The sequence below is a fragment of the Podarcis erhardii genome (genome assembly GCF_964252035.2).
Source record: "Podarcis erhardii genome assembly, chromosome: 14".
NCBI lineage: Eukaryota > Metazoa > Chordata > Lepidosauria > Squamata > Lacertidae > Podarcis > Podarcis erhardii.
The window spans coordinates 13,669,045-13,695,190 of NC_138503.1; the positions used below are offsets into that span (position 1 = coordinate 13,669,045).

Below are 26,146 nucleotides of genomic sequence, written 5' to 3' on the forward strand. Positions count from 1 at the left end.
GCATCAAAGCTGCAAAAACTACAAGCATACCTCTTTTATGTTCAATGGTCTTCCATTTAGGTCATATTTATTCATAGTTTCCAGTGCCTTCTTTACAAATTCTTCATCTTTGAATTCAACAACACTGGATGAAACAAAATAATGATGATTGATTTGGTTTGTGTGATGAACTTTTAAAATTGCTATTAAAATACATTAAAAAACTAGGGGAAAACAAAGGAAAAAATACAAAGGAACACTTACCCACAACCCTATAGCCATGTGAAGATTTGCCAACATGGAAGAAGGAAAAAATAAAGTTGATTTAGTAAATGCAGTTGCAATGAAGCATTTTAACATTTCAGACAAACTGAACGAAAATAGACATGCTGAATGAAGAATGTAGTTTTGGAGTGGGAAGAGCAACATTAAGCTAGTTATTTCTCCTACCACCTTGCATATACATTACAAAGTTTATTTATTTAACATTAGTTATATAGACACAGATGGTCAGTTTTTTAAAACTCTTGACATTTTTTTAGCTAAACCAGAAATAGCATGTGAAAATGATATACAAGATCCCATGACCAACTAAAGGAAAAAACTGAGCAGGATAACCAAAAGTGGATGATTATCTTAAAGTGCAATACTCAGGTTTTCCAGAAAAATGACTGCAATTATATTACTTAACAACTGCTGGTATCTTCTCCATATTTCAGTTTTTAGGAGAAGAAGTTTGGTTGCTTTTTTTTTCAGCACTACTATTCAATAAAAATAAAGCAACCAGTTTAGGTCTATTTTTGTTTTATTTTTTGAAACATTCCCACAGGCCGAACAAAAAAAGCATTTAAATAAAATTTTCAAAGGGAAAAAACCAGACACCCAACAGGTTTAATTGCTTACGTTCGAGTCAAACCTGCATTCTCTTGTTCACACAGCAGGCTCAGACTTACTATAGTTTGAACGTTTGACCTTTTTAAGAAGACAGACACAAAGCAGCTTTTAACATTCTTTGCACTGAACTGCCTCCCTCATTGCTGGCAATCCACTGCCTAACAACCAACTCCTTCCATTCCATTTTTAAAAAGACCTAGACAAATTCAATAATCCAGAAGAAGTCCTGCAATCTTTTAGGCTCAACAAAACATATGTTTATACTCAAGCCTCAGATTAGAATGCTACACTTAAATTTATCATTTCAGTGATATTTTTTCCAATGCTCAACTTAAAACACATCTGAACACACCAGAAATCCTAACGAGAGCTGCTGTTTTAAATGAATTAGGTAAATGCCATTTATTTAGACACATATTAAAGAGCTTTCCCCTTGCATCCAACTACACCAGTTTATATGAAAGTTGACAAAGCTGTATCTGATACAGAAACCTCAGTCTGTAATAACATCAATGAAAAAAAATGAAACTTACTTTCCAATTACTGGTACAAGTATTAAACAAAAGTAAAACTGCTGAGGAACATTAAACCTCTAGCAGATGATTGCCCACGGCACTTACCCTTGATTTTCCTTCTGCATCCTTAAACAGCTCCACGTATGTAACCTCACCAACTACATAAGACATACAAAGGGAAAATACCAAGAGACAATGCATTTAAACACCAATGTCTTGCTTTGCTGTGTCCCTGTGCACAACTCTACGAAGAAGCACCTATTATTCACCAACAATCAAAACCAGACCAACATACCTCCTGTCAAGGTCTATATAATTTAGCTAATTTTCAGGAATATGCAACAGCCACATTCTCAAAAGCTAAAGAAAAACAACTATATTTAACCTAATTCATACTACAGATCATATTTTGGCCAGTATGATATAGTTGGTGAACAAGTTCAGATATACAAATAGTCCCTTCACCTCTCAATTAAGGACATCAACAATAACACTTTCAGTGACATTTGTCATCCTGCTAACAACAGCTGTTTTAAGGTGACTTTCTACCTGAATAGCTTCAAATAGTAAAGAGGTTGCCTTCAATAGAATAACCAATTTACAAAAGTCAAAAAATTTCACAGCAAGCCACACACTTTCTAAGGTTTCATTGCATAAACCAAATCATATAAGTCACGTCACCTTACAACAGATACACCTAGCACAGTTAAAGGTTTGTTTTATTTATTTATTTTTAAAGCCTAGAAACCAAATGTTCTTTGCATGATTTTGAAGCAATCATTTTTTCCAGTTAATTCAAAACCAACTTTTGACAGTTCATGGACTGGGATTTCTTTCACCCCAGACGTGCCCATGGCAAGAAGTTTGGGGCATTCAAAAAACTACAACTGTAGTAACAAACGTGATATAGAGCTCCAGACAGACAAGTCATGGCAGAAGTGACAATGCAGACAGAGAATTCTACAGCCAGATTCCACCAAGAAAAATACAGAAACATCTTTTGAAGGACATCTTTTCATTCATACTTTAAAAGCACACTAAATTTTGCTTATATTCAGAACTACACCTAGACATAACGCAGTCCCTTTAAAGGTTCATGAGGGCATGCATATTCTCTAGGCTACCTACTATCATACAAGAATGGAAGGAGACTGTGGATACTTCATTTGTTTACTGATACTATCCTGCAATGCAAATGTCTCCAGTGAAAGAGAGGGGGAAAGTAGACATAACAAGCAGAAGTTGAAAAGGACAAACCAAAACTGTGTGTTTCACAGTATTCCAGATATCTGAGTTTGTATCATTCCTGTGAGAAGCCGGCTGCAAGGAGCAAGTTACCTTTCTCTCTCATAAGATCTTTAATAGACTGCCATTTCATATCATATGGGATGTTGCTAATGAATACTCTGTTACGGTTAAGGGTCTTCTTTTCTCCAGTGCCTGCACCCTTCTCCTTTGTGTAAGGATGGAATCTATTCCTGTGTCCAAGAGACGGGATTGCCTTAGGCTTTGAAATATACTTTGATTTCACAGGTGGTCTCTCATCCTTTCCCGTTTCATCATTTTCCCTGCATGTGAGGAAGGAAAAAAATAAGAATATTAGTTTGCTTTTAAGTATATAATTCTATCAAGTCTTTATGACAAAATGTAAAGCCCAAAGTAGCACCTATCACAGGGAAAAATGACACATATTCAGGGTAATACCTTCACACCTGTGTGCATATGTTTTAAAACAGCAGGCATGGGAGTGGATCCAAAATTGGAACTGTAGTATGAGTGGGAAGGGGGAGGGACTAAGTCCCCCCATGAAAAAAGATTATATTTATGCCAAAAACAGCTTCCCAGGAATGATTTTGGCAAGACCCTGCACAGGAAAGAAAGGGTTAATTCCTCATCCAGCTGTGCTTTGGTCCCAATCTGGATTGGGGATCCCTGCGGCTATTTAAAAACCAAATAAACCTGCATGTGCAAATACAAAGATGCATGTAGCATCACATGAAGCCCATGATCCTCTCCTTTTTGGCTTGCATCTCTGTCCAGTTTCCATGACTAGAGAGACTGATTAAATGAAAGCAATAATTTTCATCTAAGTCCTAATGCATTCAGAGTGTTACATTTTTCCCTCACTAAGAGACAATGTTAGCAACTGCACATAGGTCACTCAACCATATCTTTACTTTCATTTCCAGTAGGATTAAACCAGCAGTTCCTTCTACAAACTAGAATACACAACTGAGACAATATAAGACCATGACACTCAGTCAAAAGTCACTCAGGTTTCTTATGAAGGGAACTATTTCAGTTTTGCCACGCTTAAGAGGATCAGAATGCCTGAAGACAGCAACACTTGTTTACAAAGCAGGAACTTTATTTAGCATACAATTCAGCAACAGAAATATCTGCTGGTGTACAGGTTGTGGGTGCCCAAACTGACATGCATGAAGAACATATTTTTTACATTGCCCTGTCAACATATATGGTCTTCTATTAACATCAGTCAGCATCAACATTTATTTGCCAGTTTGATAATTCTCTGCTTAGGGGCTACGCATGTGCCCAGGCAATGTAATGAAGACTTATGCTGGTCATGTTTCTGACCACTACACTAAACTGGCTGCCATGGGTGGCAATGTATTTCATCTAGAAAAGTGAGCAGACTGCCAGGAGACAAAAACTTCAAGCTGCCTCCAGCAGCCCACTGCGCTTCTCACCCACCACAGAAAAGAAACAGGCTCCGTGGAGAAAGATATCCGACCTCGGGCAGCTTCCTGTGTTTCCATGCTAGCTGTGGAGGAGGGCAAAACCCCTCATGTGTGTCAAGCACAGAAACCAAAATACAGTGGTGCCTCGCAAGACGAAATTAATCCATTCCGCGAGTCTCTTCGTCTTGCGGTTTTTTCGTCTTGTGAAGCATGGCTATTAGCGGCTTAGCGGCTATTAGCGGCTATTAGCGGCTTAGTGGCTATTAACGGCTTAGCGGCTTTAAGAAAAAGGAAACAAACTCGCAAGACGTTTCGTCTTGCAAAGCAAGCCCATAGGGAAATTCGTCTTGCGGAACGACTCAAAAAACGGAAAACTCTTTCGTCTTGCGTGCTTTTCGTCTTGCGAGGCATTCGTCTTGTGAGGTACCACTGTAATACATCCGTGTCCAATACATCATTAGACCAAAGGACCATTTAGTGTGGCATCCTGTTCATAGTCCACAAGCAGGACATGAGCATGGAGTGAAGGAATGCTCCTTCTTTCCATCACCATGCTGCTCAGTTTCCAAGCTAGGTGTACAGAATATGTGCCTAACAAGGAAACCAAGCAGTTTAGTGGTGGAGGCAGGGACTGCTCTATGCTCCCTGTGGCAACCCACCACATTTATATTTAGCCTGCTTTTCAGTTGTAGAGGGGACTGGCAAAGGGGGGACAGGGTGCTCCATCTGCCAGTCCCTCTAAGGAGGAAAAACCAGGCTAGTGAAAATGTTTGTGAGCTTGTAACTTCTGGTACTAATGTACAAGGCCGAATTGCACACACAGCCTGAGCAGTGTACAAAACACCTGGAAATCACTTTCTCCAACATCTTTTGAAAATGATCCATATTAACAGGGGGATCACATAGCCCCATATCCACGCTGTCAATTTGTACACTTTTTCCACCTGAAAGTGCACAATCACAAGTCTGTACACTCTAACCCACACAAAAGCCAATTGCTCACAGGAGAATATTTCTAAATAACAACAAAGGATTGATAAGGGAACCACACAATTTGGACAGGTCTGTGCCTGACCAAGCTAGGAAAAATCCAGAGGAATTTAAGCACTAGGACTAAAATAACTGCAATTGTTATCTAATAGTCAATTAGGACCAACTTTGAAGGTTCTTAGGTAATCCAACAAAGGTGAACTGTGGGATAGAAGCTTCACAAATCAATCAATCACAAATCAATCAATCATCAAGAAAGGGACCAATTCACAGATTTTACAGGAAATTCATAGGATTACATGTGGTATTATTAGAATAACTGAATAAAACACAGGGGGTTTCCCACAGAAACTGGAGATATAGACATTCCTCTAGATAGTCTTCTTTTCAATAAGAATTCCACCACCATCATTGATAGATGAAAAAAGAATGGCATCGGCCATCAAATTAATTGAGCCCAGGGCTTGTCATAATTTTTTTAAAAAATAATTTCACATTATTGTTTAATGGAATAAAAATATTAACCTAAAAGGTCTCTTTTTTAAACTTCTGCAATGTTGACTAATGCTGAATATGATGGATTAAAAAACTGAACAGGTCAAACAATAAATATGAACTAGGAATAGAAAAATTATTTCACTGGGATCCTAATATTACTTCCAATCAATTATAAAATTAACAAAGAATTGGGATAATGCAATGATACAAAGATATGCGTATCTTTCTTTAAAAAAGGCTTCCCCCAGTATTGCCACTTTTAATGTTGTCAAACGCGAGTTCAGACAATAAAAAGATATACCATAGCTACTAAAAGGCTGGCCATAAAGTTTCTATTCTAAACAGTTTTACTATTCACTTATGTGATCTTCAAATACTACACACCATACACTATAAATGAAAAAGACATATACAAAACCCAATTTGATGATTCGATGAAAACCAAAAACATTTGACCTGAATGTTCCCTGCCTTGCAGTACCCTTACTTGACAGATTATATGACCAGATGAGCAGCTCTTTAAACGCCTGGAAAGGTATACTGTACAGTGGTGCCCCGCAAGACGAACGCATTGCAAGACGGAAAACCTGCTAGACGAAAGGGTTTTCCGTTTTGGAGGCGCTTCGCAAAACGAATTTCCCTATGGGCTTGCTTCGCAAGACGAAATGTCTGCGAGTTCCTGCGGGTTTTTCCCCCTTTTCCTAAGCCGCTAAGCCGCTTATCAGCTGATCCGCTAAAAGCTGCTAAACCGCTAATAGCGCTAATCCGCTAAGCTGTCAATGGGCTTGCTTCGCAAGACGAAAAAACCGCTATACGAAGAGCCTCACGGATTAATTTCGTCTTGCGAGGCACCACTGTATTCTGTGAAGCCATCATTCCAGGAGAAGTTAAAAGTGGAAAAAGTTTGCTGCTATTAAGAAAGCAAATATGACACCTATAAACATTGAAGAAATAACTTAACTTGATTCATTTTTCAACAGAGAAACCGAACAGGTGACTTGACTGAAGTCCAAGCATTCCTTTACAGCAACCAGTTATAGAGTGGCTAAGAAGAAATGTAGCAAGACCCCCTGCTGCTTCTCACTAATGGTCCATCTGGTCTAGAATTGTGTTTCCAAAAGTGGCCAGCTCCTGGAAGCTTTAAAGCAGCACATGAATGCTCTTCTCTGCTATTTCTTCCCACCATCTAGTACAGGCATAGGCAAACTCGGCCCTCCAGATGTTTTGGGACTGCAATTCCCATCATCCCTGACCACTGGTCTTTTTAGCTAGGGGTGATGGGAGTTGTAGTCCCAAAACACCTGGAGGGCCGAGTTTGCCTATGCCTGATCTAGTATTTGCCATACTGGGAAGTTCTATTCAGCTATCATGATCAACAGCTTTAAGTCCATCAACAGCTTTAAGTAGACCTATCCTCAATTAATGCAGCTAGGGACCACCAATGCATCTTGTGGTAGTGAATTCCATACAGTAATTATATATGTGAAAAGGCTCTCCTGTCTGTGTGGAATTTATTTCCTATCTATTACAATGAGCAACTACAGTGAGCGTGGGGCCACATTCTCTGTGCTCTTCGTAATCACCAAAGGAAGAGAGTGGAAAGGTCACAAAGTATGCAACAAAAACCACAAATTCTATTTATTTATAATAATCCAGCAAACTAGAGGTTTCTTAAATTAACCCTAGGGATATTAGGACCTTGGAAGAGAAGGGTTTCAAACTTTAGAAGCTGGAAAATGTGAGATTAAAGTTTCTTTTAAAACAAAACTTCTCCTGCTTTGGGACAGACCGACCTAGCAGTTCTCAAGCAGGACCTTTAACACTCACCAACTCGTAACAAGAACACACACTGACAGACTAGTGTTATCACCAATTGCTCTTGTTGTGAATGGTTACTGTGCTTATCTTGTGCATACATGTTGCGGCTTTGCATAGCAATGTCACAGACTGTATCCTCTTGCATTTGGTGGACACTGGCCTTGTTTGTTGCGTATCTTGACAACCTGGAATAACAAACGTGGGTCCTAGTCCACAAAAGGCCTCTGCCACAAAACAAGCTGCCCATCTCAAAGGTGCAAAGGGACTCCTTGCTGTAAACCAACTGTGGGTGCAAAGGACACGCTGTACCTGTCGACTCAGAACTAAGCCCTATGTCCAAGGTAAAGTGTGTGCAGGGTTACACCCCATTCCCACACGGTTCTGCCCTTCATGAATCTTCTCGATCCATTTCTTCATCTTTCATGACTCCGACTTATTCTTTATCACTACAATCGTGTTGTTTTTGTTTTCCTTTTATGGTCTTTCATTTGTGCAGCCGCCATCGCATCATGTGGCAGCTTATACCCTGAGCCAATCTAATAATAACTGCTCCATCATCATCATCATCATCCTCATCTCTGTTCCTGCTTAAGAAACACAACGACGGCCTACCGTGTGCCTCCCTTGCCTTTCTTCCATCCCAGAGTCGCAGGCAGCCCAGCCAGCCTCTGTCCCTCCCACTCCCACACATAACACACCCATCAAGCGGCCCCTCTCCAAACAATGCCGGGTATGCTTACTAACGAGGGGAACCCGAAGCCTCAACCCCGCCATGGCGCAGGGACCACTCCCCCCCCCCTAAAAAAAAACAAACCCCGCCTGGCGCGAGGCCTGCGCGGCCCCCCGAATCCCCGCGCTCAGGTAACGGGTCTGGCCGGGCTGCCCACGCCCCCCTCCCGGCCTGGCCCGCCGCCCCGCCCCGTTTCTCCCTCAGAGACACACACATTTTGACGCCATTGGCGCCGTCGCCGCTCTCCGGCCTGGCGGCTCCGCCCGCCTCTCCATCCTGCTGCCGCTCGTGGTCGTTGGCGGCCGCCTCTTCGGCTTCTCCCAACGGCGCCGACCCCTCGAACTTGTCGTTCTCCGCCATTTCCCCGCCGGGTTTGAAAAGGCCCTCCGCCTCCTCCTCCTCCTCCTCCTCGCGAGCGAGCGGGCGGGCGCGCGCCTCGGCCTCCACTTGCTGGATCCCGCTCTCTTTCTCTCTCTCTCTCTCTCTCTCTCCTCAGTCTCTGCACCGGCTTCCCCTAGGCTCTCGCGAGAACTCCGTGAGCGCGGCGGTGCCTTTCTGCCTGCCGACCGGCAACTTCCCGGTTGCCATAGCGACAGCGGCTGCGGCCTAGGCCTTTGCCAACTTTTTTTTTCCGGCTAAACCCCGATATTGGGAGGTGGGGGCGGGGTGGGCAGTGCCTTTTTTTTCTAAAAAAAATGTTTAGGGGTACGCTCCTTTTCCTGCTCATATTGAAATACTGCCCCTCAATGAGGCCAAACTTATATGAGGCTGCATCCTAATGTTTTAATGTTGTATCTTAATTTTTTAAATTGTATTTTAATCAACTTGTTTTTATTGTTGGTTGTTAGCCGCCCTGAGCCCGGTCTTGACTGAGGAGGGTGGGGTATAAATAAAAAAATATATATTATTATTATTATTATTCACAAAATGTTTAGGGATATGCGTCCCCACCCCACAGAAAAAAGCACTGGACACCAGTAAAACTGGGTAAAATGTATAAAGTGTGTAATAAATGTTGGAAGTGGAAGGAGACAGAAGGAACATTTTACCATATGTGGTGGGAATGTAAGAAGGTAAAAAGCTTCTGGGAGATGATCTATAATGAGTTAAAGAAAATGTTGAAATATACTTTTGTTAAAAAACCAGAAGCTCTCTTGTTGGGAATACTGGATAATGAAATTAGTAAAAAAAGACGTGAAATTAGTTTTGTATGCAGTAACAGCAGCCAGAATTTTGCTGGCACAGAAATGGAAACAGGAAGAGATGCCCGCGAAAGAAGAATGGAGGATGAAACTGATGGAATACGTAGAAATGGACAGATTGACGGGGAGAATTAGGAACCAACGTGACCAGAGATTCTCCGAGGACTGGAAGAAATTTACAGAGTATATCAAAAATTTCTGTGATGAGCAAATAACGTTTGTTGGCTTTCAAGAAGCTCTGTGAAATTACTGTTAGAAATATTGTTTAAAAAATATGATGTGATTAAGAGTATTTGAGTGCAATATAATATTGGGAAATGTGAGACGAGGATAAAAAATAAACGGAAAATTATCAGACAAGCTGAGGGAAGTTCTGGAAAAAAGGGTTTAAGTTAAAAATGGATGTATAATTTTGTAAAAATGTTTTTTTTATGGAAAATCTAATAAAAATATTTATTAAAAAAAAGAAAAAAGCACTGGGGGTGGGAAGGACTGGCGAAGGCGACGGCTCTTTTCGTTAGCTGAATTAATGAAACGAAGTCGTAATATCATGAGCAGTGGTGAAGTAGCCCGAACTCTGTAAACGGTGAAGCTTTTTGGAAATCAGCAAAACAAAACCTCTTCGCCCTGGATTTTGACGCCTGAGATGTGTACTTTCAAGGCTCCCCTAATTTTTGTGGTTGTCTCCTGTTTAAAACCGTATTTCGCATTGCGTTTAAATTGTTGTAACCTGCCCTGGGGCGTTGGGGTGAAGGTTGCAATCCTCACGGCATGTAGTAATAATAAATACAATAATAAATATTTTTAATAATAATAATAGCTGCTTACATAATACAGTTTGGCATGGGTGTAACTCTTTTTATTTATGTTATGTATACCTCATTTTTATTCTGCCCTCCAAATATCACAGGGGTGTATACATGATTTTGCTATCACAACAATGCAACGGGGTAGGAGAGGGCAACTGACACAAAATTACTCACTGCTTTTCATGGCTGAGTTAAACCCTTTATCTTCATTTTCCTACTTTCTTTGGATCCAAACCACTTTCTTCTCCCAGAACCCATCTCACCTGCATGCTCCCTTACTCACTTATCGGGACCTAAACATCCCACCTTGGATATATTTTACTTACCTGCTCCTGGGACCCACAGTTTCCTCATCCTATGTTTCTTCTTTTTCTTTGCTTTTTTGGACATTAATAATAGAATTCTAGAGTTGGAAGTGATGCAAGAATATGCAGCGGTCCCATACGGGGATCAAACCTGCAACCTTGGCATTACCACCATGCTCTAACCAACTGAGCTATCCATATGTCTCAAACAGGCAGGGTTGCAGGTAAATACAGAGACCACCTCAACTAATAAAACAGCAAGGTGGTGGACCATAACAAAGGATTCCCACATGGTAGGGTTGATTTTTGTAATGCCACATTTGCAGACATCTTTGTAACACAGAATTGGTCTGCTAACAGGCCTAGGGCCTGAAGCCAGCTCCCTATAGAGCACATCCTTGGGGATCCTGCCATCTTTCATTCTGTACTTGACCAAGCTGGTGTGCAAGACTCAGGGGGGCTATGTTGGCAAAGTTCCAGGAGGACAGCAAAGTTCCAGCTTGCATATTAACCGAAAACAGGGTTGAAGGTTCTTTATCAGCCTGAGGGCAACCTTCCAAGTGCCAGAAGCAAAAGGGGTCAGATGAATGAAACAAAATTTTATCTTCAGATGGTAGGCTAGTTTCTACACACCATCGCACACCCCTCTCCATCCAGACAAGCAAGAGGCATGATGAGAGTTGGCACAGAGAGTGGGGTGAGGCCACTGCAGGATCCCTGCAGAAGCCGGCAACTGTGTGGGGATACCTGGTTGTGCCTTTTTGGAATTTTGCGCCACGGCCCCCCTGCCCCCCATGCTATGCCACTGCAGGCTGGAAAGGCAAAGGGAGAGATATGTTTTGTTTTCTGTTTGAATCCAAGGCTGTGGCTATGAAACAATACCCTTTTGGGATGTTAATGCTGTGAATCCCTCCATCGTAGGCCCAGGTTATATATGTGTAAAGAAACCATATATCATAAAGACACCACAGTCTCTGCTGTGCCTCATTCCAAAGGAAACACAAACCCTGGGTGAGTGTCTGGAACCCCTGGAATCTTGCACCACACCAAGATTGGGGTGGCATGCTGAAGCACACTAGGACGTCACACTACTCAATGCTGCTCCCACTGCATAGCATTTTGCTAAATCTTGCTAAATCTTGGTGAATATTTGTCAAGCAGAGAAGTTATTTGCTGCTCACAAACAATAAAGTGGTGCTTATGCCAACACAGAAAAGGTTGGTTGTAGGATGAAGGCAAATGAAATGGGAACACTATTTGCCAAAGGGTTTTGCAAGCTGTGAAAAACGTTCCTTTCATTTCTGTGTGTGCAGGCACAAACTAGGACTCCAGGAGCAAAACGTCCACCTGTACAGTGTGAGGGTAAAGACTCTTGATCACATTCTGTTTCTGTGATGGTGTCATGTAGTGAAATCTGATTAGTTACATGGTTCCATCACAAAGACATTTAAAGCACCACAAATGCTGTTCTGATGTTTTAATCTCTGGTGTTTCATTTGTGGTTTACATTTTGCACATTGTCAGAGAACTGCCATCGGAGCCAGAGGCGAAGGGAAGGCTCCAGAGGGATACCGGAGAGGGTCCCAGTAGGGAGAGAGGCAGCCCATCTGCTGGGGAAGGAAATCAGCGTAGCACCAGTGGAGAAGGGGGGCAGAAGGGGGAATCGGCGAGGGGGCTCCAGGACTCCTCGCCGGAGACCAGCGGGGAGAGCACGGGTCCTCCACTGCCCACACCCTCCCTGCGCAGAAGACTTCCACGCAGGGAGAGTAGGAGGAGACTTGGCGTCAAAGAGCTTCTTTGCTGGAAGAAGTTCAAGAAACGCCCACTGACGGATTCTGCCAGCGATTGAGACAGCCACGGGTGAGTGGCTGTCCAGACAGAAAGGGTTCACCCAGGTAGCCCAGCCAGGTGTGGCGACGATTTACGCACGAGCAACCCCTAGAACCATTACACACATTGTATGTTTTAAGGGCAAAAAATTTTAATTAATAAATTCTATGAAGTAATTAGGAATCAAGCCCATCTCGTATCCATATGCCGCCCACACCCCACCCCTATGGCTCCATTGGTGGCGCTGTGGTCTAAACCACTGGGCCTCTTGGGCTTGCTGATCAGAAGGTTGGTGGTTCAAATCCACACAACGGGGTGAGTTCCCGTTACTCTGTCCCAGCTCTTGCCAATGTAGCAGTTCGAAAGCACACCAGTGCAAGTAGATAAATAGGTACCGCAAGCGCCATAACTCTCCAGTGGTTTGACTTTACTCCTGAAGGCACATACTTCCATTGTCTCCCGAGACAGGCGGATGCCAAGAACCTAGGAATGCTTCCTGTTGTTATTACACACCAAGAGCATCAGTGTGTGAAATGCACAGAAGCAGGACCAGAAGGATCTAGCTGACTTCCCATGGTAAGCGTAAGGTTATTGGGGGCAATTGTCTCTTTAATTTTGTGTTATAACACATTCCTTGTCACAGCCATTTTGTGTTAAGCTATGCCATTTGTGGTTGGCACACCCAACACACTCTCAACTTCTGAAATGTGCCCACTAGTTCAAAATGGTTTACCACCCTTTCCATAGTGAAACAAACCCCTAGGAACCTCTTCCTCCTCATTCATTCATTCATTCATTCATTAACAAGATGTATATACCAATTACCGTATGTATGGAAGTGAGAGCTGGACCATAAAGAAGACTGATCGCCAAATAATTGATGCTTTTGAATGATGGTGCTGGAGGAGACTCTTGAGAGTCCCATGGACTGCAAGAAGATCAAACCTATCCATTCTGAAGGAAATCAGCCCTGAGTGCTCACTGGAAGGACAGATCCTGAAGCTGAGGCTCCAATACTTTGGCCACCTCATGAGAAGAGAAGACTCCCTGGAAAAGACCCTAATGTTGGGAAAGATTGAGGGCACAAGGAGAAGGGGACAACAGAGGACGAGATGGTTGGACAGTGTTCTCGAAGCTACCAGCATGAGTTTGACCAAACTGCGGGAGGCAGTAGAAGACAGGAGTGCCTGGCGTGCTCTGGTCCATGGGGTCACAAAGAGTCGGACACGACTAAACGACTAAACAACAATATACCATTTATTCATCAAAAAGCTCCATGTGGTGTCCATAAACAATATAAAATATTCACTGAAAATCCCCAAAACTGAAAACAAGTTAACCTAAAATTTAGCAAAACGTAAACTCATCAATTTTCCCCCTTACTATACACACACAAATAAAACTTTGTGTTGAAATCAAATTCTTATTCTGATACTCTTCTTGGTTCTCATAATCATGGATATAAGATTGGTATAAGCTGTTATCTGGAATTCCCACAAGAACTGGAGGTCTGTGTTTTCTCAACCAATTCTTAGCAGCCATAGCAAATGACTTGATGCAGAATTAATAGCAGATAAATATGACGGATAGGTCTGTAATTTCATCCGGCACATTAGCAATGCCACACAATTCCAGCAAATGGTTCCCCAATGGGTGGTTGAGCTACGAGGATACCGTGGAGATTAAATTATCGTTTAAAATTGTGCCTGGTGTTTATTCGTGTTAATATATAAATCAACTTTATGGAGTGTTTCCCTTGCTCCTTGCTTAGCTGCAGATAACGATGTACCCCATAAGGTAAAATCAAATCAAATATTTGGGTGCTGGTGTTGTTTTTAACTATTCAAGTGAATGATTCTCTCATTTTGTTGCCGGCTGCATGTAAGTTTCAAGACAAAATCTGGAAACAACCTCCTGGCTCTCATAAATTCCTGGAAGGATTCCTTTTTTTCAGCAAGGGAAGCGCCAAAAGGGAAAATCCGCTTCCCACTGAAGTTAATAGGGAAAACAGCCTCTTATCTGACTTTTGTAGGTTGCATTTACAATACAGTAGATTCGAAATCACCGGGGAAGGGGAAGGGACTTCACACGCCAAATCCATCACCCCTTTCGTACAACGGGAAACATTTGGCACACGCCGGATTCCGTACAACATGGCTGTTCCCCACAACGGAGCAACCCAGGCGAAATGCGAAGTAAAAAATAAATAAATCCAATCCCACCTGCCCATTGCTCGCTTGCTTGATCGACCTGTCTGTCTGTCTATGCATTCAAGTCGGTTCTTGCCCAGCACACTCAAATCGACCCCCGGGAAGCTACTGCAGCTTGCTTTAAATAAAACAAAAAGTTAAATAATTTGCACTTGATTACGGGGGGGGGGCGAGGGGAGAAAAAACACATCCTTGGGAGGGGAGCGAGAGAGAGATCGGCATCCTCCAACTTTGCGCCTTGTCCATTTCAACCCCCCTCCCCAATATTTGTTGGCAGCCAGCAGGGAAAGTGGGGAACTCCCACGCACCTCCCTCCCTTCCCCCCGCTGGACGGCTTTCTCTCCCTGCCCATAAATAACAACCCCCGTCCCCGCCTGGTTTTCTCCCCAGGTGCCTAGAGGCTGCCGAGAAACCGCTTCCCCAGAGATGCACATTTCCGAACAACAAGCTTTGCAAGGAGGATTGCAAGCAAATAGGAGCCAGTCTGCCGTCGCTGCAGCAGCAGTAGCTGGGAGAGCATAGCAGATTTGCTAATGCCTCGCACGTAGTGTTTTGCAGGAACTTCAGATCAATCTGGATGGTGGGGAAGAGAGGGGGAGCCTTGGCTGCATGATAAGCCAGCTTTCATATTGCCCACCACCTCCCCTCACATTTCCACTCCACCCCACGCCCCTCACCATCAAATTAAAACCTTGAGCATCCCCAGGTACTTGCCAGCGGTGCGTGTGTGTGTGTGTGCTCGGGAAAGGACCCTTCCCCACCCCACCCAGAGGCATCTAACCCGGCTGAAGGAACGCCCATAGCCGAGTCCAGATTCTCGGATGCTAATGTGGTTAGATGTAGCCGGAGCCCTGGCGATGCTCACGTTGGGCGGGAGCCCCAGAAATCCTCGCAGGGCTCCCTGACAGTTTGGGACCTGATCCTCTTTCTGAGACCTTGAAACTTCGGCAGGTCGTTAGCATGGGGACACAGGAGAAGGAGGAAAAGGGTTTGTACTCTCAGGATGTCTGACTCGGACGGGGGTGAGTGGGCTGTTTTGTGCGGGGCGGCGGCGGAGGGGGGGAAGGCTGTGTGTTGCTTTGACATCTAGCTCGGGCGAGGATGGGTGAGGCATCCATCTGCCATGGCTGGACTTAATGCAACAGGATGGCATTGACCTTGGTTAGCTGGGCAGTGTCGATTTCCTCCCTGGCAACGACGCCCAAGACGCGGTTGTTGCTGCCTCTGCCTCTCTCTTGTTATGACCAGGTAATGTCGAGCAGCCGAAGGTGGGAGGGGGATTGCCGGAGATCTCATGTTGCTTTTGTGCATAGAGCACCTAAATCAAGGATGCTATTTGGAGAGGGGGTAGGAAAGCCTGCTAGATGCTGAAGGATTTTTAGTGGGTGTTGAGCAACCCAGGTCTCTAAACATATTTACTCGACAACAAGTCCTGCTGGTGGTTGCAGTGGGGTTCCCTTTCAAGTAGGTGTCGTGAGGATTGCAACCGGAGAGAGAGGGAGTCATAGCCCACGAGGCTTCAGATGCAACCGACGACTGGCTTGTTTTTAAAAATGTACATGCTGCTGCGTTAACCTGTTCAGTATATGTATGCATACTGTACTAGTATGTTAACAAGCCAGTCTAGCCACACTGACGCTAGCAGGTTCCCCAGCGACACATCATCTCCTTCCGCTGCCCAAAAAAGGCTAGTATTATTAGGGCATAGACAGCGGTTGGTAAACGTAGACGAGATCTCTCATCAAGGAAGTATAGTTCATTAGTGTTATGTTTTATGCCTTCCAAAAGGAAAGTGTTGCCTTCTCTGCAAGGTAAGATTTCGGTGGTTTGTGTTTGTTGGCTCAGAGGCAACCTGCTGTTGCTCCAAAGTGGCAAAGATTTTTTTTTTGCAAAAGCCAGGCAATACCTTACAGGAATACCATAAAGGCCAAATCTGCAAGATGGCTGTCCACACAAGGGATGAGGGGGGAATTTGATTCTGTTCACATTTAAAAGGGAATCTTTCAAATTTCTACTTTCTGAAACAAGATGAGAACTGAAACACCACCATCCTTTGAAGTTTCCACATATCCAAATTTTGCAACGCGGTTCTCCAACCAACCAGGCTTTTCATTATTAAAAAATTGCATATTGTAGGGGAAATGTGCATAAGGAATAATATGTTGGTAAAAATGACATACAAAAATGCATTCTATTAGGAAAAATGCATGCAAAAATGTGTGTGTTAGTCAAAACTGTATACAAAAATGTGCATATTCGGAGAAATTTGCACCAAAATGCTGATAAATTTTTGTGAGGATTTTTTAAAAAATCACAATTTGCTGCACAAATCTGGAGAAATGAATTTATGAGTGGAAAAATTAGAAACTGGGAGAACCAGAATTGACAGATTTTTTTCCATCCCCAGTCCACACCCCAAACAGCGCAGTGGCAACACCCACATTCTAGCACCCTATTGATGTTGGATCTTAACTATTCTACATAGAAGATATGTGTCATCTTAGAGGCATTCCAAAATATGTGCAATTGCAATAAATGCACAGTTGCCACTTATTTGCCGCTGGAGATCTAGACATCTTTCCTTCAAGTCGTATTTGGGTTGCAAAGGTATTACATTACCTCAATACTGCTCAAGGCAGTATTGACTGTCAATGGGAAAACACGCTTTTCCCCCCAGTGAGGGTATTGCCTGCAATTGATGATTGGCATAAGAAACAAACAAAGCTGCATCAGTGTCTTTAGGTGTGGCCATGCCATAACAACTTTGCAGTGCACTGCTGTGTATCTTTACTCAGAAGTAAGCCTCACTGTGTTCAATAGGGCTTTCTCACGGGAAAGGGTCCATAAGATTGCAGACTTGTGCAAAATTGTGCACTCCTTGGCTTCAGCACTGGAACACACCACATTGAGACAGGGCAACCCCACCCTGTTTGGTTATGTGAGAAAAGGTTGTAGCACTATTGATGTTGGGATGGGGGCATTGCTATTTATAACAATGATAATGATCCACATGACATTTTCCTGTAAGCGTTTAATTCAAAGCACTTTGTACCCATTACTATAGAAATCCTTACGGCATCTCTGCAAAGCAGGCCTATATTTACAGATTGTAGAGCAGTGTGCTTATTCTGGGGGGTGAGAAATAGTTGTTTGCCTATTCAGTCATCCTGACCATTCCTACTCAGAAGTCCCACTGAATCCAGTTGGACTTACTCCCAGGTAAGTGGGGTTAGGATTTCAGCCTGTGATTTCCAGCTAGGGATTTCTCAATTCATGCCGTTTACCATTGCACCCGCCCAGCCAAGGAGGGAGGTCTGCATTTCCATTTTTATTCTCTGGAAAGGTCCATAAAGCGATCCTTTAAATAAAAATAAAAATAAATCAGGCTATCAGATAGCAATGAACCGGAACAAGGAGTACAGTGACTGCTTTTGACCTTCACAGTCACGAATTCTCATTTCCAATCCAGTCTTTGAAACTAAAGTAGATGATGAAATATGATTATAGCTCCGATGAAATATTCCCATCCCTTTTTCATCTCCTTTCCCGAAGAGATCTGGGTAAGTCTTTCAAGGATTGGTTGCTTTTAAAACCTTATTTTCTCCTGTGTTAACCTGCTCACTATATGTGGACAGGAATATATCGACAAGCCTGTGCATGGCAACACATAGGAAGAGTCCTGCTGGATCAAGTCACTGCAGGATCCTGTTCTCACAGTGGGCAACCAGATGCCTGTAGCAGGATCTGCAGGTTCCAGCAAGTGGTATTCAGAAGCATACTGCTTCCAACAGTGGAGGTAGAATACAGTCATCAGGGTTAGTAGCCATTGATAACCTACTCCTCCTGGAATTTTTCCTAATCCTCTTTTAAAGCCATCCAAATTGGTGGCAATCAGTGCCTCCCATGGAAGGGAGTTCCATAGTTTAGCTATGTACTGCACAAAGTCCTTTATTTAGCCTGTCCCGAATCTCCCAACATTCAACTTCGTTGGCTATCCAGTGACTACCCAAAGGTGGATCTACACATAGGGGGAGGGACAGACGGATGCTATATATAAGTCAGAAATTAAATCATTACAACAAAAGAAAAGGAAAAAAAAACACTATGTAAAATTGCATAGAAAAGTTTTTTGCTCTACAGCGCCATCTGGTGTTGCTTGTTTATAACACATTCAAAACACGTGTTGTTTTTTTTACTAATGTAGCTAAGCCCCAGGTTAAGTTGGAAGAGCCGTTGTTGTTGTTCATTTCATTTCTATACCGCGTTATATGTTGTTGAAAAATATCTCAAAGCACTTTACAACCTACAAGAATGCATCAAATAAAACAATCCAGAATAAAACATTACCGAAGAAAGTCAAGTATACATTCAAAGCAACATAATTAACAGGAAACTAAAATACTATCTTGAAGATTTCAAAACAAAACATTACCAAAGGAAGTCAAATACAAAATGCACATTTGAAGCAGCATAATTAGCAGGAGAATAAAATATTATCATTGCTGCTGGTGTTGCTGCCAACCCTGACAATGGTGGTTTGTGGTGGCTGGCAACTATAGCATCAACTCAAGCTTGATGACCTGGGTCTGCACTAAGAGACAGCCAAGGTGATCTGTAAACTGTAGTTCAGTGACAGAACATCCACTTTGCATGCAAATCTGTCTTGCGCTAGCAGACAGGTGAGTTTTCAATTTGCACAACATAGGAATCCAGCGAAAGAATTGCACTAGCAGAAACTCATTTCACAGCAGATATCTACTGTATATTGCAAATGAAGTTACCAGCAACGTGCTTGTGCAATTTCTTGTGCAGCCGCATTCTGCTGGTCCAAACATTTGGCCAGCAGAACAGGTATAACATTAAGTGACACTGGATACAATCCACAACACACACACACACACACACACACACACACACACACACACACGTACTTTAGGTGGGCCCATAAAAGTCGAATAAAACATTCAGACATAACACTGCATTTTCAAATGCAGTTTTGTCTCATGTTTGCCTCTTTTCCCCCTTTTCCGTTTGCTACAGTATTATTGTGTGTTCTTGCTCTGATATAGAAAACATGCCAGCTAGTAGCTATCTCATTCCTTCTGAGAGAGACCTGAATTCAATTCAGCACTTGCCTGTTTGTACCACAACTAAAACAGCTCAATGATTTAACCTTTTTTTTTATGTCTCTACAGCTGTTCAAACTTCAGGAAAGCCTGGAAGTGTGCCTTATATGAATGCATCAGGTACCATTTATCAGTTACAATACATAAACTTTTAACTTGCTTTGGTGATTTCACTATGTAACTAGAATCATAGAATCATAGAATCATAGAGTTGGAAGAGACCATTTTAAACTAGTTTGAGACCATTTTAAACTATTTAAACTAGTTCTTACACACACACACACACACACACATATATATATATGAAGAAATTGTTTTATGACCTGCACGCTGGCAAACATGGTAATAATAATAATAATAATGTTTTAACTTCTATACAGCTTTTTTGAATGTTCAAAGTACAAGGCATACGTTGTTGTTGTTTGGTTGGTTTGCTGAATTTATATACCATCCTATACCCGGGGGTCTCAGGGCAGTTCACAGAATAAAATCAAGATATAAAACCACAAAATACCTAATAAAAATAAAAACAACAACCCAATAGCCCAATAGAAGTTGTTGAGACAATTTCCGTGCAAGACAGACCATTGTCATCATTCTTGCATTGCAGATATTTGGGACTGTAAGCAGGCTAAGGATAAGAGGCAGGGACCTTAGCCCAGTGACACAGTACATGCAGAAGGTTGTCACAGCAATCCTTTGTGCCTCCAGTTAAAAGGATCAGATGGCAAATAACTGAGACCCTGTTGGACCCCTGGAGAACAGCTGCCAGTCAGAGCAAATAATATTGGGCTAGATGAACAAAATGTCTGACCTTGTGTAAGGATAGTGGGAAACTGGGATAGTAAAAATAAAAAAGGTAAAGGACCTTTGGATGGTTAAGTCCAGTCAAAGGCAACTATGGGGTTGCGGTGCTCATCTCGCTTTCAGGCCGAGGGAGCCAGTGTTTGTGCACAGACAGCTTTCCGGGTCATGTGGCCAGCATGCCTAGACTGCTTCTAGTGCAATGGAACACTTGACAAAAACCGGAGCGCATGGAAATGCCATTTACCTTCCCGCCACAATGGTACCTATTTATCTACTTGCATTGGTGTGTTTTCAAACTGCTAGGTTGGCAGGAGCTGGGACAGAGCAACGGGAGCTCACCCCGCCGCACAGATTCAAACCGCTGACCTTCCGATCGACAAGCCCAAGAGGCTCAGTGGTTTAAACCACAGTGCCACCTGCGTCCCTTACAGCTTGCTTACGGCTGTTGTTAAACTAGGAACTTCCCAAATCACACTTTTAGCAACTAAACTAAAGCCGCTCACTCACTACTATAGCAGACTCTCTCCAAGTGTCCCTATTTTGCAGGGACAGTCTTGCATTCAGGCAGCAGCCTAATGCTATCTCTACAACCAAAACATGCCTCCTGTTTTGTTCACAGGCGAAGAAGTGAAAATCTCGAAAGCCCAGCAGGATGTGAAGCCCAGAGATGAGCAGTAACTACTGCAACAACGCGTCATTGAGCATGAGTGTCAACGAGGTGTCCACCTTTCCCCTCACTCTGGAACAAAAAACCGGCTTTGCCTTCGTGGGGATCCTGTGTGTCTTTTTGGGACTTCTGATTATCAGATGCTTCAAAATCTTATTAGACCCTTATAGCAGTATGCCATCCTCCACGTGGGAGGATGAGGTGGAAGGGCTGGATAAGGGGACGTTTGAATATGCGCTTGCATGAAATACTCCAAAAACAAATTACCCTGCCTTAATTCTTATGTGTGTTTTTTCATTTGGGGTGGAGGGGGTGGGGAAGGGGCTCTGGAATTCCTTAGTAAGGATGCATTTGTAACAGACCTCTATGTTTTGAAGACATGGGGGTGGCATTTTTGCTTTGTTTTGTTAAATAAAGGCTTTGTTGCAGATTCATAATTATTTTCACGTGCTTCCTGCTTTGGCATTCTACTGTACAGGCAGTTCATTTTTTCTGGGGGGGACGCAGGGCTACGCATACCCCTAAACATTTTGTGAATCTAAGTTTGGCCTCATTGAGGGGCAGTATTTCAATATGAGTAGGAAAATGAGAGTACCCCTAAACATTTTTTTTGTGGGGGGAAGCACTGTGTCCAGGTAAGAACGAAGTGTGCAAAGGTGTGCCAATAATTGTGCAAATGAGAAAGAAGTGTTGAGGGAGGGGGGCATTTAAACATGGGTAGGCAAACTAAGGCCCGGGGGGCCAATCGCCTTCTAAATCTGGCCCACGGATGTTCTGGGAATCAGCATGTTTTTACATGAGTAGAATGTGTCCTTTTATTTAAAATGCATCTCTGAGTTATTTGTGGGGCCCGCCTGGTGTTTTTACATGAGTAGAATGTGTCCTTTTATTTAAAATGCATCTCTGGGTTATTTGTGGGGCATAGGAATTCGTTCATTATTTTTTCCCACCCAAAATATAGTCCGGCCCCCCACAAGGTCTGAGGGACAGTGGACTGGCCCCCTGCTGAAAAAGTTTGCTGACCCCTGATTTAAAGCATGGTCAAGATTTGCAAGTCCAACCTGAACAGAAAATTATAATGCCTTGATTTCAGCCTTGAAGACCAGACATTCCTGGGCCAGGCGCAGAGAGAGATGGAACTAATCAAGAGTTTGCTTTTATGGGGCTGGGGAGAGAAGAGGATCAACACACCCCCCCCCCCCATCTTTATCTCTCTCCTTCAGGGAACCCAGAAGTGTTGAGAGCCCTCCTTCTGATCCAGGAACACCTAGAAGGGGCTAGCTTGGAGCAGTCCTTACTTCTGCTTACTGTCTCACACAATGAAGACTACGTGAAAAAGCTTGGAGAAGACACAAAGAAGAGGCAGTAACTAGTTGTGCCTCAAGGTCACCTCTTAGCTCATACAGCGAGAACGAGAGTGACAATATTTGACAGCTGTTCAATTCCATTTTTAAGAAATGCTGGAATCAAAATTTCATCTCAGCCTTGTCACTCTTGTTAAAGAGGTGCTCGGAGAGCCCGCTGAGATAAAGCCAATCGGCACAGACAGACCATTCATTCATCTCTATAATTTCATATTGTGCCATTTGCCTTATAATCTAGACAAATGACAACCAAGGGAATTGCGGGGTCTGTCGGCTAAACGAAAATGCCACTCAGACTGCGCTGGATCTTAAAGGGAAGGCTGGGAACGTGAAAGCCAGAGTCCAAAGAGAGGAGCGGGTTCAATTGCTGCAGGAAATAGGAATACAATGGAACACTGCGGGGAGGTAACAGTGCAGCATGTGTGAATGATCTAGCAAGAATAGGGAACATTCCTTCCAGAGGCCTTCATGAGGCACAGTGTGACATTTAAGAGAGTCAGTTTGCCTGCAGACTGACAATATTTTTTGGAAGTATTCCAGTGAATACAAGAAATCAGAGTCTCTTCCTTTTTTATTGCACATTTTCACAATGGTATCAGGGCAGTTATATGGAATCCCACTTTGAATACCGTTTGTGCCTGCAAGCCTCGCGTGTGGCGGCATTACGGGACGGAGGAGGCTTCACTGGGGCCCCAATGGGGGAATTCAACCTGACTGGACCCTGCTTTGGCAAATGGGGATGCAGGCTACAGCTTGGGCTGTGCGGGGGGTGGAGCCAATGAAGCTGGGAGTGGGCTTCTCTTGAACCCGCCCCTCGCTCATTTAAGCAGCCGGCACCTTGGGCTCAGCCGGTTTCATTTTGGAGTGGACACACTGCTTCGTTTCCAATTAGTGCATGCCCCATAACTTCCTGAGTTGACAACTCTTCATACCACAATTTTCCCCCAGGTGGTTTGTTTTTGTCCCACTTTTGTTGGGCTAAAGTTTGTAAACCTATAGTGAGCTATCAAATGCAGAAACTAAAAGAACAAACAGTTCAAGCACACAAGAACTATCTTGTTGTATCAGGCCAAAGGGCCACCTAACATTTGTTGCATTACTTAACTCAAAGATGGAAAAACTGTGGTTCTTCGGGAGTTGGACTTCCAACTCCCACCAGTCCCATCAAGCATGACCAATGGTCAGGGATTTTATTTGTTTTTTTATATTTCATGAAATTTATATACCACTTGATTGGGGGGGCGCTCAAAGTGGTTTATGAAAAAACAATAAAACAATAAAATTAACACAATAAAAGAGAACAAAACAAATCAAAACTCCTACAAATTTTATAAAGATTTGGGTAGCCTTATCTGCACAAGAATGACCGCTCCCCGCCTAAAACGGGGGGCGCCCTTTGTGTGGATGCGTGCAGCCCCTAGATCTGGAGTGGCTCCAACAGCATAGGCTTGGCTTTGCCTTCCCTCAGGTGGGATACCTGGAGGTCTCCGCCTACCTCAGTCAGTTGTCCAATCCCACCTGGGGGAAGCGTTGCCAAGGAGACCAGGCCAGGTAGGGGAGGGATTACCTGCCCACACAATAGAGGGAGGATCTTACCTGGGAATCCTGGTCACAGTTTCCCCATCAGTGATTCGATCCTTTGTTAGGTACTTCTACATGGATGCTTTCTGCCTATTTTCCTTCTCATTCCACTTTAATCAGAACCCAGGATAGCTATCTTCCACATATTCCCAAATTCCATGGGTGGTATTCAATTAAGTCTTACTTGGAGTAGTAAAAGGTAAAGGGAGCCCTGACCATTAGGTGTAGTCATGGCCGACTCTGGGGTTGTGGAGCTCATCTCGCTTTATTGGCCGAGGGAGCCGGCGTACAGCTTCCCGGTCATGTGGCCAGCATGACTAAGCCGCTTCTGGAGAACCAGAGCAGCACACGGAAACGTCGTTTACCTTAACGCCAGAGCGGTACCTATTTATCTACTTGCACTTTGACATGCTTTCGAACTGCTAGGTTGGCAGGAGCAGGGACTGAGCAACGGGAGCTCACCCCATCACGGGGATTCGAACAGCCAACCTTCTGATTGGCAAGTCCTAGGCTCTGTGGTTTCACCCACAGCGCCACCCGCGTCCCACTTGGAGTAGTAGACCCATATAAATTAATGAACATGACTAAGAAGCATTGATTTACCCTGAGTACAACTTAGTGGACTACCACCCTCTGTATTTATATCCACTGTATCCCATCCACGGTGGGGGTGGGGGTGCGTGATTGACTGAGCCTTTTCTCCATGCTTCAGGGCAGACCCCCCCCCCCAAAGTACTTCTTCACACACCATATAAACTATGGAATTCATTCCCACAGTGGTGGTCACCAACTAGGATGGCTTTAAAAGAATCATTTTGCATTCATATGATAGCCATGTTCAAATATATAAAAGGATGTCACATAGAGGAGGTAGAAAGGTTGTTTTCTGCTGCTCCAGAGAAGCGGACACAGAGCAATGGATCCAAACTACAAGAAAGAAGATTCCACCTAAACATTAGGAAGAACTTCCTGACAGTAAGAGCTGTTCGACAGTGGGATTTGCTGCCAAGGAGTGTGGTGGAGTCTCCTTCTTTGGAGGTCTTTAAGCAGAGGCTTGACAACCATATGTCAGGAGTGCTCTGATGGTGTTTCCTGCTTGGCAGGGGGTTGGACTCGATGGCCCTTGTGGTCTCTTCCAACTCTATGATTCTATGATTCTATGATTCTATGATTCTATGATTCTATGATTCTATGATTCTATGACCGCCCAAAATCAAATGAATGGCAGCACTCAGATGTTAAAGGATGGATAGTAAGTATCCCATGTTTTCGTCAGGATAAAGATAACGTAAGGTTTTGTTCTTTTGCTGTCACCCTTGAACAGTTCTTAACAGTTCTTAGATAGGATAATCTAGTGAGAGGCATCTTCAAATGTCCATTTTTTACCAAGAAACAGGTTGCCATACTCACAACTATTTTTTGCTGAATCACGCCCAGTGCCTAAAGTGAAAGAATGACCTTCATAAGCTTCAAGGGTATAAAAAAAAAAAAAATCCAGCGTATTGGCATGAATATTTAATTACTTTTAAACATTGCTACATAGTCATTATTTCAGTAGCACATGACTGGCTGGGAATATGGTCCGAAACAGCCCTGTGCATATTTCTGTGAGTGCATTTACAATTGCAAACATAGTTTATGAACTCGAGAGAGCAGAGGTCAAGATCTTGAAGAGTACCTAAATCACCTTCACTGGGTCCACTGACATTCAGGGAGAGCTGAGTGCCAGGTCTGACGCCTTCCGTCCAAGAATTAATGGGCTCATTACTAGCTAATATTTAAAAAGCTGAAATGTTCCTCTGGACACGCACCTTCTGTTTCAAATTCAGGGACTGGCTGGTACCCTCGGTGTTCTATATAGAAGAAAGAACCCGGCCGCTGAAGTATTGTTCGTGGTGGGAAAGGACACCATTGGCAAGGTATATTACAAAATTAGAAAATAACTGCTGGTTGGTTTAAAGAGAGGGCTTGCACAGTATAAACATTTGATATTTTGGAGATGCCTAAAGATAGACAGCTGAAGCAGACAGATTCCTGACAATACCAACATCCTCTCCAATATCATTTGTAAAAGGTAAGCTTTTTAAAATTATTACGGTATTTCATTCCCCACCAGGGT

General features: G+C 43.3%; 2 protein-coding genes across 5 annotated transcripts in view; one reads left to right on the top strand and one right to left on the bottom strand.

Moving 5' to 3' along the window:
• Nucleotides 1–8,626, bottom strand: part of MYEF2 (myelin expression factor 2) — a 22,180-nt gene extending 13,554 nt beyond the window's left edge. The window contains exons 1-5 of the mRNA XM_081839409.1: nt 8,341–8,626; nt 2,727–2,956; nt 1,494–1,546; nt 244–251; nt 31–124 (exon numbers count right to left, since the gene is read on the bottom strand). Coding sequence (XP_081695535.1) covers nt 31–124; nt 244–251; nt 1,494–1,546; nt 2,727–2,956; nt 8,341–8,486 — 531 coding nt within the window. The 5' untranslated portion in view covers nt 8,487–8,626. The remainder of the gene's footprint in view (nt 1–30; nt 125–243; nt 252–1,493; nt 1,547–2,726; nt 2,957–8,340) is intronic.
• Nucleotides 8,627–14,894: 6,268 nt separating this feature from the next.
• Nucleotides 14,895–21,519, top strand: CTXN2 (cortexin 2). 4 transcript variants are annotated; one of them, XM_081839419.1, is made up of 3 exons: nt 14,895–15,504; nt 19,678–19,728; nt 21,035–21,519. In XM_081839419.1, the coding sequence occupies exon 3, from the start codon at nt 21,083–21,085 to the stop codon at nt 21,326–21,328; it is 246 nt and encodes an 81-aa protein (XP_081695545.1). In that variant the 5' UTR covers nt 14,895–15,504; nt 19,678–19,728; nt 21,035–21,082; the 3' UTR covers nt 21,329–21,519. The 4 variants fall into 4 exon arrangements, with proteins under 4 accessions (XP_081695545.1, XP_081695543.1, XP_081695544.1 ...); XM_081839417.1 differs by having other exon boundaries at nt 14,896–15,470; XM_081839418.1 differs by lacking the exon at nt 14,895–15,504 and adding an exon at nt 15,555–15,730.
• The last annotated feature ends 4,627 nt before the right edge of the window (nt 21,520–26,146 follow it).